The 19700-nt window shown below is 38.8% G+C and overlaps 2 protein-coding genes across 3 annotated transcripts; both read right to left on the reverse strand.

Annotated features, from left to right (window-relative positions):
- Positions 1-1095: 1095 nt before the first annotated feature.
- On the reverse strand, positions 1096-11667 carry slc1a6 (solute carrier family 1 member 6). Of its 2 annotated transcripts, none has more exons than XM_017407435.3 (11): positions 11381-11667; positions 7465-7731; positions 7240-7377; positions 6348-6555; positions 6090-6132; positions 5789-5917; positions 5508-5692; positions 5159-5392; positions 4134-4328; positions 3387-3521; positions 1096-3151 (listed from the first exon to the last, which is right to left on the reverse strand). In XM_017407435.3, the coding sequence occupies exons 2-11, from the start codon at positions 7685-7687 to the stop codon at positions 2953-2955; spliced, it is 1689 nt and encodes a 562-aa protein (XP_017262924.1). In that variant the 5' UTR covers positions 7688-7731; positions 11381-11667; the 3' UTR covers positions 1096-2952. The 2 variants fall into 2 exon arrangements, with proteins under 2 accessions (XP_017262924.1, XP_017262925.1); XM_017407436.3 differs by lacking the exon at positions 11381-11667 and adding an exon at positions 8334-9165.
- A 2861-nt stretch (positions 11668-14528) lies between these two features.
- On the reverse strand, positions 14529-19255 carry tax1bp3 (Tax1 (human T-cell leukemia virus type I) binding protein 3). Its single transcript, XM_017406885.3, has 4 exons — positions 19070-19255; positions 17357-17476; positions 15870-15947; positions 14529-15735 (listed from the first exon to the last, which is right to left on the reverse strand). Exons 1-4 carry the CDS (start codon positions 19106-19108, stop codon positions 15526-15528), a joined length of 447 nt encoding a protein of 148 aa, XP_017262374.1. The 5' UTR covers positions 19109-19255; the 3' UTR covers positions 14529-15525.
- Between the last annotated feature and the right edge of the window lie 445 nt (positions 19256-19700).

A 19700-nucleotide genomic window follows, 5' to 3' on the forward strand; every position in this document is an offset into this window, starting at 1 on the left:
CCAGCCACTGCAGATGCTTGTAATGTCTGGAAAAAATTAAAAGTAGAAGCTAATACAGACAAAATAGTTGTTGCTGTGTGGACAGAAAAAAGTGGAATACTTGAAGAAAGGTTCCAGGGATCCAAAAAGATTTAGTGTTGATTTGTCTACCACAAAGTTTAAAGCTGACATTTGTCATTGGATTTCTCAAAACGTTTGTCACTTAAACCCTGAGATTGATGTTGGTGATCCTTGTCAAACACCCACATTACTGAGAGCAGAATTTAAAAACGCTACCTCCCACAGTGAAAGTTTACATTTTCAGTCTTTATGCTATATATATAATATAAATGTTCTTTCTTACAGCCTCATTAGTTGTGTGGTCCTAAATGCAGGCAGTTAGATGAGAATCAAAAGTTTTGATAACTAATGACCCAGGAATCCCAGGCAGCACAACAAGACATGGCATGAACGAAGGGCAGGAATTTGTATCGGAGCTAACAGGAAAATCTGACGAATTTAAGAGAATATAAACATGATAAATACTAACAACGTTACACACCCAAAGCATCAGATTTGTTTGCATGTCTTATCATTTATATAGTGATTTTATTGGTATTTTGATGCAAATAATTTTAGAAATTATATGTTTATTTTTACTGTTTTCCTTTTTTTAATATTCACTGAATTTTGTTCTGAGTTAATAAAAAAATCCTTAAAAGGAACTCCAACAAAACAAGTCGAATTAAGTAAATGTGTTATGTTAAATGTTAGTATTTATGGCTGTATGATGTTTTAAAATAAAAAAAATGTTAATTAGTAGAAAGAAGTGGGTTAGGTAACCTGTATGATCATAGAAAAGGTGTTGGAATTTGTAATTTAATATAGTTTGTCTTGGCATGTCCTGCAGCAGAATATCAGCAGATTTTTGACATTAAAAATAAATTAATCTGTTTACATACAGATCTGCTGTCACTAAACTAATACATGCAGGGTATTAATGCTTGTTGGCTCACTGCTGTACAACATTTGTCTTAAAACGAACACATTATAGGTTCTGGACAAGATAATATCCTCCACAAGGGGTAGCCACAATCTCAATAATCAGAACCACAGTTCAGTTCCTGAGACATTTATTTGTCACATTTTTTATATGCTGTCCATCCAGCCGTTGAGCTGCTCTCGAATAGAAAATGACATCAAGCATTGAAACAAAGGCAAACTGGTAAATAAACAGAAACTAGCTCCCACGTCAATGAGTTTTAAATTAAATTAGGTGTAAATCAAATCCAAACTGTTATTAACAATCACAACATTTAATAAAAACAAGTGCACATTTAAGCTCCCAAAGCATTCACAGACTTTCTTAGCTGCATCTTTCCACAAAACCCTAAAAAGAAACAATAACTGGCTTGTAAATCAGATTTTCTCTATTTTAACACACTTAAATCAAGATGCCAGTTCAGTGAATAAAATGACATAAAATGAAACTAAAACAGAAGCTATAGCCACACTGTAAAGCTGTGATTCTGTGTTGTGATACTGGACATATAATAGTTATCAATTAATGGCGTTAGCACCAAACAAATATAGGACATCAGCATAATATCTCTAAAAAAAGCACTGCTTGATAAATCATTTAATTTAGTCACAAAAAATACATCAAGCTGAAACGTAGTTTCTGTTGCACTATTTTCCAGTGTTTAACAGTCATTTATATTCAGTCTTTAAAATACACAGTGTAGGCAAACTTAAATAACACAAAATTTTATTCAGAAACAAAAAATAAACACACCAATGTACTTACATCCTGCTGAATTTTTGTACTTTTTGTGATGCACTGTGAAAACTCAACTACGTTTTGGAGTGACCCTAAAACTCCTATTAGAGGTAGTCATGATGAAAATGACAAAAATTAATAGGAATAATGATGAGTTGAAGTGTTCAGACGTTTATAATGATAGTAGGAAAATGAGCTGGTTTGACATTTCTTTTGAAAGTAGTGATGCTTACTTGCAGTAACAAATTCTTAAAAGCTGATGCCAGGAAGTTTTAGATGTATAAACTACAGTGACTCTGACCATATCACTTAAAAATGATTTCCACAATTTACAAAGGGGGATTCTGCGGAATTGACATAAATAGATAGGATTTAACCTGTTATAGATAGCTCTGTGAGCAGCCTCAGTTTGGAGAAGTAACGTTTAATTTTGACCAGATTGGCAAACTAACAGCTAATCTGAGCATGACTGAGACCAACTTTAATCCTATTAATTTCATGGCGGTTCATGCAAACAGTAATTTAAAAAAAATTCTATATGCCATCAGTTTCACATCACACAGCTAATCCTGTGGCATTCCTGCAGGCTGCACAGGAAGTGCTACAGCTAGATGCTGCTGTTTGTGCTTCCAAAAAATCATGCAATCCTATGTAAATAATCGGGTAATGTGAACCTTACATTGGTGTAAAGGTTTATAAAACAGCGACTGTGTGAACTGTTATGAAATTTATGAGGTTTTAAGATGGCAGGAAGTCACTTTGGTCTTGGTCCTGCTTGGACTAGCCATTAGCTCATCAATGCACTCACAAATCAAATTTTGTCTCTCCAAATGGAGGTTGTTCAAAGAGCTATTACAGATAACATGAATTCATAACCATTCCACAGAAGTCCACTTCCAAAAATCTGAACTATGGTTTTAATAAGCCTGAAGAGTTAAAATTGTTTTTTTTTTGTTTGTTTGTTTGTTTTAATGGTTAGACTTTATTTGGTTAAATAAACAGGACTAATTAACATCATGTGAACTTTCCGTCATATTGATGAGGCTTTTTTTTGTTTCATGCGAGTCTTCTGTATTTTGGGAGGAAATCACTGGCTCAGTTGATCAAGATTACTATTTTTGTCCCCCTCATGGTACCAACCCCCTTCAGCTCAAATACTCAGGTGAAGGTCCATTCAGGTGAAGCCACTGACTTCACATTGTGGTCTCACTGTTGAGGTGGTTGAATGAGTCGTTCTCCTGGCAGATGAGCTGGTAGGGCTTCTCGTTCTCCTCAATCACGGAGTTGTGCACCTCGGCGTCTTGATTCTGCAGCTCGTCTCGGGAAAGGTGCTCCACGATGCCGGCGCCAAGCGAATCTCCTAGCACGTTGGTGGTGGTGCGCAGACGGTCCCTGCGGTGATGAGAGACAGGGGGAATCAGAGAAGACAGGAGGCTTGCAGAACCAATACACTGGTGCGGAACTGCCACAAAAACACTTGGAGGCTTTCTGATGTTCCACTCTGCATTATGCATCAATAACCTTTATAGATGTGCGACCTCTGGGCTCTCTGAAGCTTTACAGTGACATTTAGGCTGGCGCAATCCCAGACCAATCCCCGTCAAGCTGACATTTAGAGGGAACTCACAAGAACCAATCCACAGCGATGATCAGCGTTATGTCCTCTGTGGGCAGTCCCACCGATGTCAATACGATCACCATGGTAACCAGGCCAGCCTGAGGGATGCCTGCTGCTCCGATGCTGGCAGCAGTTGCCGTGATACTGAGTGGGTGGTGGGAGGGATGGAGAGGAGAGTGAAGACATCTTATAAAGGGAAACAAACAAACGGCACATGTGCGCTCCTGCTGTGCGTAGTACAGTGATGAAGCCACGCACCACCTTCTACAAACTGTATCACACATTTCCTCCGTGATTAACAGAGACGATCAGTGAAAACACTGCTAGTATGAGAGGTTTATAAAAAATGGAGCAAATCTATTACAATAATCAGTTAGTTCTCTTGTGCATCTGAGTCAATGCCATTATTTAACCTATAAATTTTATAGAAAATTTGAAAACTTTTGTGAAGTTGATGGAATCGTGCAAAACCCTTGTAGGGGTGTAAAACTCTCTCTCCTCCAAATTTTAGTTATTTTCTTAATCCAGCTCACCTTATTCAAATGCTATTTCCTCAGGATGTCAACAAGTTCTAGAAAAGACAGCCAATAACCCATTCCTTTAAATCTAGATTTGATGTTACAAAAGCCTGAAAATGTACAAGCTTGGTATCGTAAGTTGCCATCAAATGAATGTACCAAAGCTTAATATAAATCACTGAGTTCACTGTAACTTTCACTGTGTTCTGCATTTATGTAATAGTCAGAAATGAGTTACCTGATAGTGAGAATCTGGCCGAAGTTGAGGTCCATGTCGTTTACTTGAGCAATGAAGATGGCCGCCACCGCTTCGTAGAGGGCGGTGCCATCCATGTTGATGGTGGCGCCCACAGGAAGGACGAAACGTGTCACTCGTTTGTCCACATGGTTGTTTTCTTCAAGACATCGGAAAGTGATGGGCAGGGTAGCAGAGCTGGAGCAGACACAGAAAAAATACCACACACACACACACACACACACACAAACAATGACATGATGACACTCATAGTCATCCTCTTATAAAAGGATTTAAACATTTGCAAAGTTTGAATTTTATTTATTCCTGCACTGTACATACCAAAAAAGTCTTGTTTGAGATCTCTAAAGCTTTTTTTTACATATCTGGTATACTGAACACTCATAACATTATGACCACCTGTCTAAGACTGAGTAAGGTCCCTTTTTGCTATCAAAAAATTTCTGAATAGTCAGGGCCTAAACACAGAACATCTGCAGGTATCCATAATGTACAGGACATCTGACTGTGGGTTTTGATATAAAGTCTCAGATGCCATCAAATCACACCAGTTATATATCACTGGAGTTATGAGGTAAAGCGGACACTTTAAACTCTTTGTCATCTTTGAGGCACGTAAGTATTTTGTGTGGGGCTCTGTTGGAGGGGCCTTCTGCTGTTGTTATGTGAGGGTCTGCGACTGGTCTGCAACAATGTTTATGTGGGGGTCAAAAGCTAAGATAATGTCTGTGTGAATAACAAGAGGTGGGGTTTTCTTTCCCAGAAAATTACATTAGAACATGTGGCGTGACTCACTTTACCCAACAGTGGTCATAATGATATGGGTGATTGTCATATGTTTGTTTAGCAGTTTAAACAGTAATATATATTGCAGCTTCTTTGATGCAGCCTATTGAACACTTTGGTCAAAACCTTTTTTAGATTACAGATTTTAAAAAGGGAGGGCTGCCATCGGTCTCAATCAGGTGGGCTAAAGAGAGAAAAGAGGAGCACAGGGAAACATTCACCTGGAGGATGTCCCCAACGCAGTGATGAGCGCTTGCAGCAGGCCGCCGATGAAACTGTAGGGGTTCCTTCTGGTCACCAGAAAGTAGAGCAGCGGCAGGACAAAGAGTCCGTGGATGAGAAGTCCCACAATGACAGATACAGTGTACATCCCCAGCTGACCGCCCACTTCTGCCAGGTCCTTCATCTCCACTATTTTCCCTGCAATCAGAAACAGGATTCCGACTGGAGCGTACCTGCGAGGGAAGACGATTCAGACACTTAAGGGTTGATGAGATAAACTACACCACTTAAAGAATCAGGACATAAAACCTGTTTTACATGAAGAGCTGCATGTGTGCTTTCACTGACCAGATGATGATGGCTACCAGCCTCATGATGGCGTCATTTAAGCAATCAAAGAAGTCTTTAAGAACCTGGCCCTGCTGCTTCATGTTGCCAATAACCAGACCGAAGCACATGGAGAAGACCACCAGACCCAGAGCATTTACTCCACCAGAGGAACCAGACACAGGAACGGTCTCTTCCACCGTCTCCTGTGAGATGGAAAACCATACCCTGGTTTATTGTTTTCTGCAAGCACAGCTGGATGTAAGCACACAGCTTGTAAACAGAAGGTAGTGTCTGTTTACCTGGATGGTGTGCAGCACCCTGCTGACGTTTATGGTCAGATTAGATTCTGTTACATTCAGAGTGTCGGTGAGGTTCAGAGTCACTGTCACGTTCCTCGTGTGAACAATCTTCTTGTACACAGTTTTATACTGCAAAATTAAAATAAAACCCATGACACACACTTCAAAGTTCATAATAAAACAAATAATAAGAAGAAAATAAATGACAGAAGCTAGGATATAAAAAGTAAAGGTTTGATTCCATCAAGTTATTTATTTCAAATGTCAATGATCCACAGTTAGGAGGAACAAACAGCCTAACCTGCTTGAAGCACGCCTCCACCAGGTTGGGAGGAAACATGTTCCTGAATTTAGAATAAAATGGAATAACACCAATGAAGTCACACATGTTGCAAATTTTGTGATCATACAAAACATTTATCCATAACCCAGTAATAAATGTAATTTTACAAAGCATGTGTATTTTCTACAAGAAAATAAAACCTTTTAAAACACAGCTTTATATTCAGGACAAATATACTTTTTGTTTTACTCAAATAATTAGTCTTTGAAAGTTTACCTGATGAGGTCCAGGAAAGCATCAGCAGCCTGAACCGGTTCGATAGTCCCGCTTTTGACCACGGGACTGTCCCGGCTGCCTCTCCCCGGCCGGATGATCATGACGATCACGATGCCAATAAACACCGCAGTCAGGGTGGTCACCATGTAGTAGACCACCGCACGCACACCCATCTTACCTGACGCTTTGCTGTCCAGAGAAGAAATACCTAAAACAGGACGAATTATTTTGAGAGCTCAGTCCGTTAACTACACGTTTATATTTTGGGAGCACCTGACTGGTAAATAACTGACAAATTTACTTTAATCTCTAAATAAAATCACCTTAGAGAGATAGTTTGTTTATATAGTATATATATACTGTCCACTTCAAATAAAACACATTATCTGCCATATTTTAATTAAACCTGTCTGTAGTTGTTGATCATCAGAACTTAGAATATTGACAGGCACTGTGTGTGAAGTTTGTGTAAGAACAAAGACATTGAGACATTATAGCAATATAAATAACTGCAACATATAAATGAGACATTATAGAAATACTTAATGCAGTTTTCACTCAAACTACAATGAGAGGTTTGAGTCTCAGCTGTCTTAGATGGTAAAAATTTGATTTGAAGAGATAATTTCTTCTTTGTTCTCCAAACTAAAACTGCTCTGCAGGTAAGACACTAACTAATCATAAGTACTCCACTTTTATCCAACTTACAACAATGAACTATCCTTATCTGTTTTGTCCCTAAATGACTCAGGGGACACAAATAGAACAGAGGGTGTTGCAAACTGATTACAAATACTGAAACTATGTCAGGGTCAGACCAGTAATAAACAGGAAACAGGGATTTAATAGGATCTGAATATAAAATGTTTATCAGTTTGTGTTAGAAACCAACCTGTGACCAGACTGGAGACAATGAGAGGCAGCACCAGCATCTTCAGCATCCTCATCAGGAGCTCTCCAGGAAAGGCAAAGTACTTGATCTCCCTCAGGGACAGGTTGTAAGGGCGTAAAGCAAAGCCCAGGATTACACCTGAATAAAAACGCATTCAGACAAAAACAGGTCAAACAGAGGCGAGCGATGACAAAACAACGGGTTTAAACATCGGTTTCTGCTGACCCAGAGCCACCGCGGCGATGGTGAACAGAACAAACAGGTTCCTCTTGAGGAAACCTTTGAGGCTGTTTCTGCTGATGGAGCTGATCCTCTCCTTCATGATGCTGGCTCTCCTCTCCATGGCTCGGTGTAGGCGCCTCCTCAGGTCTCCTTTGTCTGGCAGCTGGGGTTTGTCCGCGTCCTCGTTTAGGAAAAGACTCGCACTGTTGGGCGGCTTCTCGCTCATAATAATGTCCAACACCTGGTCGAGGAGGGAGGCCTCATGGGAAACTGTAAAGATGTTTAAGGGAGATATTTTTTTGTCATATTCTCATTAATAATTCAAAGTAAACATTCCGTTCAGGATTACAGATGATCGGAAATCATGTGACACCAAGTGTGGAAACTCCTGGACGATGCTACACATATGCTGACAAAACCGACTGATTGTGTTACTGTTCATGAAATTAGCTTTATAACTGGCAAAAAAAAGTCTTCATAGAACATGAACTCAATTCCTGTGAGGCAAAAAAACTATGAAAAAAGTCCCTTTTTAAACAATAGCAATAGTATTTTGGTTGAGTTGTAACCCCTCAAACACCAGTGTTTACTAAAACTAAATCTATGATCCGGTCTTACTGGTAAAGCTAACATAATAAGAGTTTTATATAAGACTTTAATAAACACTGTTACGACCTTGAATAAACAGCCAACAACGAGTTTAGTTCCCTAATAATAACTAAAGCTGGATACGCTTCCTGTTTTGGATTTCAACATGCAGGAACATATAGGCTGTCTTTTTAAAGTTCCACTGTGATCATTTTTCTACGTTTTAAAGAAAAAGAGCTATAACATCACTACAACAACATACTTTTGAGCTTTGTTGGTCTTACCATGCGTCCCTTTTCCCTCGTGTGTGAGTAGCACGTGGCTGTTGCTCTCACTTCTTCTTATCTATGTCGGCTACAACAAAACTTCCTTTGACCCACCCACACACTGCAAATAGACTGCACATTCAAACTAGTTCACACCTCTTCATCTATTTATCCTTCACGTATAATGACTCTAAGCTCGGGAATTCTTGTCATTTTATTCTTCCTTGAGGAGATACACACTGAACTACATCTTGTTTGCATTATTTTTGCAGTAACTTTGATTTTCTGAGTTCCTCTTCTCAAATACGTTGCAACGATAAAAAAAAAACCAAAACTTAATTATTAGGCAGGACAAGCGATGACCCCGGTTTATCCAAGCACATAACTTCACTTTGTTTTTGTCAGATTTGTTCTCTTTTTTACTTCTTAGTCTGTGTGTAGCTGAAATACAAAACATCCAAGCAAAAATGCAACCTGGTCTTGATGTTTTACAACCTCAGATTTAAGAGAGGACTACTGATCCTGTTTAACCATTTCTGAATGCTGAATGTGGATGAAAAGGCAGATTATTAACAAACCTCACTGCATTAACACTTAGATGTCACACTATTTATATATATTTAATCATGGAGCTCAAGAGAGAGAGCATAAAAAAAGAAAGAACTAAGCTGGGAAAGGCATCAAAACTGTTTAGTTTATGGTTTAATGTTGGGTAATAAATTCCCATCCTCTTTACCAGAAAGTTGTTTTGTCTGAAGTTGTTTACTGGAACAGTTAAAACTGGTTTAATGAGAAATCTCACTTTTGTTGCTAACAGTGGTCATAGATCGAAGACAGACTGGGTTATATACAGTAAAAGCTCTGCAATAAAAACAGTCATTTGTTCTTTTTTTCATGACTTTGATAAGGGGCAAACAATTTGCATGTAAACTAAAAGGCAACACAATGAACAATCTTATTTTAAACTAAAAAAAATCATTCAAAATCTACAGGAAGCTGACAAAACACCAAAACAAACTGAGGAGTTATAGATGTACAGCTGGTTGGAAGGCAGCACATATTTCACACCTCTGCAGGAGGCCACTTCAGACTACCACGTTAAAACAATCAGGAACAGAGATTTATTTCTAGCTTCTGCATATGACTTGTTTTTAACAATAACCAAATCAAACAGGAGCATCCCTTTACTATCAGACCACGATGATGGCATTAGCAGCAATTTATCAATAATACTGAGGGGAAAACATTATATTGAGTGTTCCTCTTCTACAGAAATGCATTTTAAGGTGCTCAGTAATTACTCACCACTCATGGTTTACGGTCTCTGTCGAACAGTCCAATAAATTTCAGGTAACAATCTGAGTCTGAGCATTAAAGGGTCTCGTTATTGTGTGAGAGATCGTCCAGAGCCCAGTGATAAGATAAGTCTGCTCTGCTCCCATAAACAGACGGACATGAAAAGGCCTCTCCTATGGTCTGACCTTCTCACACCTCCACACACACATACATCACACACACATGCTATAGTATACAGACAACCTTTGGAAGACTGTAATAAGAGCAGGAGAGTTAAAAACACCAAAACCTCACCCTTCTTCTTTTTAACACGCTAAGCAAGAAGATTTTCTTGGATTATCAGCATCGTTTTTGTCCAGAACAACTCAACAGTTTACACAAAAACACATCCATTTATTTTAGATTTTACATATTTTACATTACAATAATAAAGTCACTAGATGGGGCCACAGATCTTTCTCAAATAACACATTTCCGTTCCTTAAAAAGCACAAAGAAATTGCAGTTATTCATTAAAAGGTCCAAGCAACAAGTCATGATAAAAGCCTCTGCTTTAAAGTTGTTTGACAGTTTTTGAAAACTCTTGAAACTTCATCCAATGAGAAATGTGCATCTGGTGTAATTCCAATGATCCATTTCAGGTGAATAAACTCAGCCTTCATGAAGAAGATAAAGTATAAACTCCAATACACAGCAAATCCTAAACTGTATATAAAAATAGACAGAGTTGGTGTAATTTGCCTCGTTGTTTCGTGAACTTGAGACAGGATTTATCCATTACTATCTGGGGTGTTTTGGAGCCAGAAGTGGCTAAATTTGGACAAGAGGGTGAAACTGGAGAGGAAATGCATGAAACCCATATTTCTGTGTCCAAATGTATTTAAATGTACGGACATTTGCAACATGAGCAACAGCACACTGGCCAGGGGAACTAAATCTAGCTAATAAGAAGTAAACTTCTGGGAAAAAAAGCTGGTATTTCTTTAAAAAAAAAACTTCAAACACAAGAGCGTTTGCTTTAAAGCAAGACATTAGGTTTTATCATTTAAGCTTTATAAGCAGTTTTGTAAAGTATCAACCCGACAAAAACGAAGCAATACTTTCCTAAACCAAACTTTATCTTTATCTCTGTGCAACTTAAAAAATGTTTAAATCTTGGCGCTTAGACCTTTTTTTAGATCAATTTGCTCTTTCTTCAGCACTTCACAAAAGCCCCTGTGTGGCATGTGCTCTACCTTTTATTACAATAATGCATAACCCTTACCATATCCTGACTGAGAGCAGAATTATACTTTGACTAAAGTTACACTGGAAGATGTGTCTGATAAACAGCAATCTCAAAATCCTGGCCGACAGTCAAACGTGTGCAGTACAGGGTTTTTGATGGAGTTACTTCTTTTTTTTGCTGGTAATTATCCTGTTAGCAAACATGTTGTTATGGACAAAACGGTAGAAGACGATGGACACGGTGGTCTTTTGCTTATCAATATCACATACCTGCTAGTAACACCATCCTTCCAGATGCTTCTCAATGATGAAATGATCAGAATAACTATTCAGGCAAAAACTGCATGAAAGGACAAGTAAAACTTGCATAATGACACCATACATCCTGAGATAGATAGATAGATAGACTTTAATTCCCTGATTCTCTTTTCAAGTTGTCATGAGTTAACGGAAATAAAACTTCCTCACAACTTTACCACACAGAGGTGACTATTAGTGTTTTTTAAAAAATGACACTTCAGTGACAGACCAGTTTTACGCACCTTTGTTCGTCCAAGACTGTCCTCACATCGTCATGTAGACGTCTCCATCTCCACCAGGCTGCCGATGATGAACTAATGTTGCCCACACACAGTATCTCCTCTCATCATTCGCTCTGTAAACTCCAGCGTTACAAGACGATGGAGCCGTTTGCAAGGAGGAGCGCCTGCGTGGGAGGAGGAGAGGTGAAGGCTTCTTCAGGGGAGAAACGATCTTTTTGTTTCTTTTCTTTGTGTCCGTCAGCATCAATCAAGTCTGTGTGCAATCACGGTGCATCTCACAGTCAAATGCGTTCATTTTTCAGTGTTTCACTCCCAACTAGATGAAACCCTTGCTTTTCAAACAGAGGACAGGGGGTCCTGAAGGTAGCACGCTGTACAAACACAGTGGTTATTGCTATGACAACATGCATCTGCTCATTGCTGAACTCCAGGGAACTCATGTATCTGTAACCCTGCTGGCATCCAGCTGCCCGGCTGTTCACTCTCACGCCCACACGTCCCAAATTAACATGCATGATCGCAGTGAGAGGGCAAAAAAAATTGGCTCCTCGTTTGTGCTTTTTTTTCTTTTTTTTTTTCCAACACAGTCACACTTAGAGCAAATTATAGTGAGCTACGATGAGAACAGATTCCTTTGCAGAAGGTTTGCACAGAAAGAAGAACTGCAGAATATAGATAAACACATTCCTAACAAATGTCTGTGTGCTTCTGGGGATTATTCAAAACGAAGGTTCTGCAGAATACTTCATTTCCTTCACATTTCTACATGAAACAGAGGCAAATTCTGTTTCATTTATCTTTTTTTCTGAGCTCTTAAAAGGTTTCTTGTTTGTTTTAGCCGCAAAAGACAACAGGAACAACTTTTTTTTTATGATTAAATCACATCATAAGATTCAAAACTCAAGAACACATTGAACATTAACAGAATCTGATTCATAATAGGCCCCGCAGGTTCAGCTACTTCTCCCATAATCGACAACGCTCAACTCTTTCCAGCATTTATATTTTGGGGATTCGCGGGTGGCTGAGCGTGTCGCAGGAAGTTCACCGGGCTTGAGCTATAAAATAAAAGGTTACTGACCCTAATGATCCTCAGCTGCATCATAACGAAGTCTAAATCTGCTCTTGATTAACAGAGCAAAGACACACAAAGCGTTGCTGAATGCTCAGACATTTGCAACAGGTTGTGATTCCTGACACCGGGATGAATCTGAGGCTCTGGGCTTCCAGTCTGGTTTAGGAACGAAGTGATAGGAACAGCTTGCATCACCATGGAAACACAATTATCCTGCCATAATGTGGGAGGCATGGATCATGTATGAACCACGCTTAGACAAGAGTAATTATTCACCCCTTCGCAAGAAGAAAACAATTTAATTTAGGTGGGCATAAACTCTATTTCTCATTCTCGGTACATTAAAAAGAACTCATTTCATCTGCTGTGATTTATAAATGAGGCTTTTGCTCATTAAGTATATAATCAAATTTAACAACTTGTCTATTTAGTATCAAACTGCTGATTGAATTACTGCACACAGACGCTGCTGTAATGAAGTTAGACACTCGTCGCTCCCATTTATGTGCTGTCCATTAGTTGCCTAGCAACGTGACGTGTTGTTGTGGCATCAGTGGCAGCAAACGCAGATTGGGAGTCTTCAGCACCGGCTGGGATGTTTGTGCAACCGCATTATTGTCTTACAGCATGACGTAATAGTGGGATGTGCAGGGATGTGGAATGGAGCGCGCTTCCCTTTACCCCTCACACACACACACACACACACACACGGTTTACTCATCAATTATTTCTCAAAGGGAGGATTTTAGCTCAGCGCTGCCCTAAATGGACCCTCTGCCATGACGCGACAGGTGTTTATTTTAAGACTTTAAACATTACGGATGCGTTTGGTCTGATGAGACACAATTTGTCATCACAAACCCAACAAAGTAACTCTCTCTGACAAATGTGAAATACAGATTCAGTCTTGAATCTTTGGGGGTTCACAGCCCAGTGCAGTTGCTGAGACCACATTCCATTTCTTGGGGGCACTCTCACTATGATGAGAGAGTTCACCACAAGATTTGGTGTTTAATGAACTGTCTCTTTGAATAACAGCTGGTTTGCACAGCTGGATCGCTCTCTATCTCTCTGCTTTGAACCTGGTTCCTGGTGTAAGCCAATGCCACGTCTGCTGGTACCATCTGCAGCAGCAAGTAATGCCGCTCACACCTGTGTGTATCGTAACAGTCACAATGAGACCCGCTACTGCTCCAGCTGCAGCTCTGGTCAGGTAAGACATCAAAAAAGTGAACTTTTCTCTTTTACACAGGGCGTCAGCTGTTTCAAACTGGAACCAAAACTCTTGCCACTGGCTTCTTATAAATACTTCATCTTCGTCATTCCTTCCTTGAAGATAAAGCAACAATGAAGCTGAGAATTTCCTGATTGAAGGAGTCATTGTGACGCTGCAGTGGAGTTGCTTCAGACCCAGTTTGGAAGAAAATACACTCTCAGAACAATAAAAAACTTTAAGTGAAGCAAAACAATTAAAAAGAGAATTAATTGGGCTTTCAACGTGACAAATGGCCTCTGAGATATTGCAGGCTTCGCTCAGAGTCGGCACTTCAAAAGGCGAACGGCTGGTTCTGAAGGAGAAGAAAGCTCTCTTGATAAATGCAGAAAGGTCAGAAAATGGATCCTTTGCTTTAAAATGTCAGCTGATTATTTCGTAACTGGCTACGTGAAGCTATTTGAAGGGCTGTCTTATTTTGGGTTAGTCATTTTTTTCAATAATAGTATAGTGATAGATTTTGCATTCAGACTTTTTATTATGGCATTTTATGATAACATTGATTTTAGCTGAAGTCCTAAAATGTTGAAGCTGACAAACGTATCCTCCCCAAAACTTACAGGATTTCATAATAAGAGCTTGGAATGAAGATTTTTTTTCCAAAATATCTGATAAAGGTTATAAGGAATGCTTTAATTCCAGCAAACTGAAGAAAAAATAAATGTGAGTACTGTCAAATGATAAACTGTGAGGAAAAGTACAAAAACAAAACTGAAACGGTCCAACGACTTATTTCAATTATTTGATTTAAAACAATAAAAGCATTTTTACGAAGCATTATGGAATGAAAAAGTTACAAATTCTATTTACAAAAGGTGTTTTATTTTTATGAATTGTACGTCTCCATTAAAAACATTCTAGTTTTCTATCAAAACCGTGAAAAAGGCTCTTATTTTTCAAACATACAAGATTAGTGACCGTACAGAAAGTTTAGTTTTTATTATTATTATAAAGCCAAACATTATTTTTAAAAATGACTTCTTCAATCTTATTTAATACATCTTTTGTCAAGAAGTCGTAAATTATTCATGTTTAACCTAAACAATGTGATCAAAAAGGAAAGCGTCAAACTTTGTGGTATTATGGTTTCAAATAGGCCTGTTTTTGTCCTCGAAGGGATAAAACTACATCCACGACTCTTAGTTCATTTACAATCTGAGCTGAACATAGCTAAACCTGATCAAGATCAGAAACTGAGGGGAATATATTAAAATGACAAATACATAGAAGAGGTGTCATTCATTAATAGGTGTACTGTTTGTACAAAATAAAAGTAGATTAGTAAGGAATAAATTCTGCCCTTTTAGCTGTATGCCACTGAAGCAGATACACAAACGTTATCGATTTAACCCAGAAACGGCAATTAACTAAAAGTGAAACGCGCACGCCACCAGAAAACTTGTTTGTTTGTTTTACACAAAAAAAAATACTGACACTTTTACAGACTTTACAAGGTGTACTGTACCATTATTTAAAACAGTCTCACAAACGTCGCAGCATTTGGTTTGAACTTTGGCATTATTGATTCTTTCTTTTAAACAGGAGCAAAGCTGCTCGAGATGAAAAAAAAATGTATTCAGTCTATTTAGTTCTACTTTGGTCAGATAAATTGATTGCAAAATGTTCCCCAGAACTCTTTAAAAATGGTTTGAGTGGAAATATTAGCTTAAAGGGAATTAATTGATAATGATGTTATCCAACAACTTCTCTCAGTCTGTCAGTATAATAATAGTTATTCTGTCGGTTCTTTTTGCCTTAACGCAGATATAAAAGGCCACAGTGTTACAATCATCTGAATTAGCGGACATTGTTAGTGTACATGACATCGTTCAGGTTTTGTTTTTCGTTCGCGTAGGTACAGGGTTTGGGGTTTTTGCCCTTTGATTGACTGACAGTCTCTTCCAGTGACTTCCTGGTTATCAGCAGCCGAACGACGTCCTCCTTCTGCTTGGTTAGTTTCTTCCGAGCCTGATCGTGGGTCACCATGGTCATGTCCCAGCCGTTCACCTGCGGGGAAGAAGAGGGAGAGTCTTTTCAAACTTTCAGCTCCAGGTCAGCTCGAGCCTGACTCTTTAAGGAGCAAATGGTGCCATCTTGTGGAGCTATGGTTCAACATGCAAAAAAACCCAACAACAACACACCTGCATTATTTTGTCCCCCATCCTCAAATTCGCCACGTCTGCTGGTCCTCCTGGGCTTATCCTGGTCACATAGATGCCCTTTGAAGAAGACGTAAACACTTAGAGATTCAGAACATCACAGCTGTAAAACTTACACAAACGTTTTATTAAACAAAGACAGCCCACAAATTAAAACAAGAAGGACGTAAGTCAAAGTTAACACCAGAAAGAATGGCGTTGAGATGAATTATAGCGGAAAATAAAAAGAAGCACAGAGATTGTGTGTCCACAGACTGTCAAAATAAGTTTGTGCTGCACACCAACCTTAATAAATTTCAGTTAATCATGTCACATTTTTTCCCTGTTTAAGGTTGTATCATTTGTTGAGTCAGCCATACAGACAACTGATTATTTAATCACACAGGTTTGATTACATCTTTTAAATCATGGACTGTGACCCAACATTCAAAGGCCAACAGGAGTTTATGACCAGATTGCTCAACCTAAAGCCATAATAGCTGTTTGACTTTTTACGCTTCTAACACAATTTCTCCATCAACAAATGATTGTTTGGGGGTTAATGGAACTCAGGGTTTTTGTGAAAGTTGCTTTAAAAACAGTAAATATTCCTCATCTTTGTTTACAGCTAAATTCATCGATCAGTACTTCAGATGCTCTCCACCCCTCAGTTTGCTCCCCTAAATGACTCCACTCCTGTCGTTACTCGCCCTCACAGCTTTTAGTCTCTGTTTCTTTTCAGAAGAACAGAACTTCACCCTTTCTCTAACCTGGCGTCTCTGATTCCTCTGTTCTCCTCTGATTCAGGGATTATTTCACAGACTTAGCTATTTTTTTTTAAATCAAATCACAGAAATAGCGATCTCCAACAAAACGTGTCTGTGAGTCTCATAAAACAATAAGTAAAATGTCTGAAATGTCACAGTGTAAAACTGTAAATTAATGTCATCGTTCAAAGATAACAAACAAGATGAGTCCCATGCCATTTTTTTTTAACATCAACACTTCTTTAAATGTTTGGGTGGTCATCGAATTAGACGTGACTCTCCTTTATTATGACTCAGACTCCTGCTCTCACCTGAGGATGTGAATAATATGTCCAAGCCTGTTCGTCTTTTAGGACATCAGGATCACACATCAAATGGTACGTCTTGAGAGTTTTGAGGCTCAACTGTGTGGCTTTTCTTTTGCACATGGGCTGAAATCCTTAAATGAAGACTAAAGATCCATTTATTTGTTTGTTTTTGGTCAACCAGAACATTTAGTAATGAGATACTGTGTTTCTTTTTGAGCATTTCAGGATAAAACTGGAATAGGATCAAGCGGAGTAAGACTTTCCCACCACATAATTCAAATTGAGCAGTATTATTGATATCATAATAAACCTTACTGTGTCCCCAACAGTAAACCCTAGCCACAATAATAATAGAAGAAGATATAAATTCACAGCCGAGGGTGTATAAGGCTCCTTGTTTATAATATTTTATTACCTTATCGGTCTTATCCTCAGAGAAGGGGTTCTGTCCAGGGTCCTGGTCTATGCCTCCGCCGATGCTGAAGCCCAGGATCAGTTTATCTCCCTGACGCAACTTTTGGATCTCGATTCGTTGCTGTCAAACAGAAGCATAGTCCAAAAAACCATCAGATTTCCACAAGTATGTTTTCATGTTTTACTTCCAGCTTTTAAAAGGTTTGTTTGAAAACGGAAGGACTAGTATGGAGTTAGATTTATTTCACAATTATTCAATCAAAAAAAAATCATGTCAAATAAAAAAAGGAGTACTCAATCAAAAAAAAAATCATGTCAAACAAAAAAAAGTAGTATTCAATCAAAAAAAATAATAATGTCAAACAAAAAAACATCTTAAAAACTTTTTAACCATAAAAATATTTTTTACGAAACAAAAATTTATTTAAAGATTTTTTTTTTTGATTGAAGTCACTAATTTTTTGTTTGAAACTTTTTTTTTTGGTTGAGTTTTTTTGGTTGAAACAAATCTAACTCCATAGACTAGCAGCCGACTGTCAGCCAGAGGACCTGTTCAGACTCGGCACCGGCATGTGCCAACACCGAACACGGACGAGGACGCACTCAGGCAAGTTCTGGTTCCTGCTGCTATGAAGGAACCAAAAAAATAAATAACTGGGTTGGATGAGGTAGTGCAGCATGAAACATTGTACTTCCCTATGTAGTCTAATGATGAAACATTGTAGTGTTCCTAAATAAAAATGGCTCACATTTTTTATTTTTAAATAACTTTCTGGACAATACAGGAAGGAACTGCTTGACCTCAGTGCAGGGAAGCCATCCGCTTGACGGCGACAAGCGGCTGCAGATTTACAACACCAGACAGATTCTGACAGTCGGACTCCTTCAAACACAAAGGCTGCCTCTGTGTGTGTGTGTGTGTGAGATGATGAGTGTCTCTCTGATACAATGAAGTCTAAAGATGACTTCATCAAAGATGTCAGTCAGTCAGTGAGTCAGGATTTCCAGCTCTTCTCTTCTCGCCTCAAAAACTACACACAGACAGATATAAAACTGTGACTGAAGCAGTGGTTTGAAGAATCAACTAAAACATGAGTTTATCTTTTAAAAAATTTTCTTGGTTTTGACTTTCTACTTAAGAGAAGCTGCTGCTGTTTCACAGTGAACTATAAATATCTGGGTTTGACAATACTGCTTTCTGCCTTGACTTAAACTAAACGACGCTAATTGAAATGTGTGAAGTCACCTGGGCCCATTACTGTACAATCACAGGTAGGTGGGGAGTCAACCTTTTTATCCCACACATAAGAAAGGGTCAGGGAAACTCACAACTAGTCACACCTACTTTAAAGAAGGGCTTTTTATATATTATTTCTGCAAAGTTGTTGTTGTTTCCTGAGCAGGCAGCTTCATTCACACACCTTAAGGCGGCCGACGCCCCATTTTTTTCTTAAAATAAGTCGAGGCATTTTCTTGACGCTTCACGTCCCTCCTCAGTTTAGCTAACAGGTTAACTAACAGGTTAGCTAGTTACGACGTTAAAAGAAACTGTCCCCACTTCCGACACACGAAGAACCTCGCGTTAAAGTTAACAAACCTAGCTTAGCGCTTGCGGGGTTAAATATAATGAGTTAATTCAGTGTTTGTACAGTTACGAGGCAACATTTAATGTCGGCCAGAACAACAGAAACAACCACCCCCACTCCAAACTTACCACTACAGCGGTCACCGGCTGACCTGGGACGAAAGACATCGTCTAAACAGATTAATGCGGCTAAACTTGTAGCGAAAGCAGCTGGGAGCGTCGGAAAGGTGGGGAGGAAAAAAAGTGTTTTCTGTGGTGACACAACTTCCCAGTCCTTCCCCTCTTCCTATATGAGTTGTCCGCAGGCCGATCCCGAGCTGGAAACCAGCCGCTTCTCAGATGACGTCACCTCGCCTCCGTGTGGGGAAAGGTGCGCGTGTTTCGTGTCCCGGCGGCCGCCAGGGGGGCGGTGTTGAACTACACACTGACAATAATAATAATAATAATAATAATAATAATAATAATAATAATAATAATAATAATAATAATAATAATAATAATTTTGTTGAGTTCCATTACAAAGCCCTTGAAGTGCCACTGGACAGTATAAGTTTTATTGTTTAATTCAATCTAAAATCACCAATCTTAGCTCTTTATAGCTCCATCTATCATCCTCCTTCACCATAGCAAAAATAGGAATGAAAAAAACAATTAATTCATTCCTAATGTAGCTTAACTTGCCTTATTTATCTATTTATTACCTTGCAACCATAACACCCCGTTCATGTCACTCCAAAAATAATTAAAAAGCAGGTTGTAT

The sequence above is a fragment of the Kryptolebias marmoratus genome, linkage group LG24 (genome assembly GCF_001649575.2).
Source record: "Kryptolebias marmoratus isolate JLee-2015 linkage group LG24, ASM164957v2, whole genome shotgun sequence".
Classification (NCBI taxonomy): domain Eukaryota; kingdom Metazoa; phylum Chordata; class Actinopteri; order Cyprinodontiformes; family Rivulidae; genus Kryptolebias; species Kryptolebias marmoratus.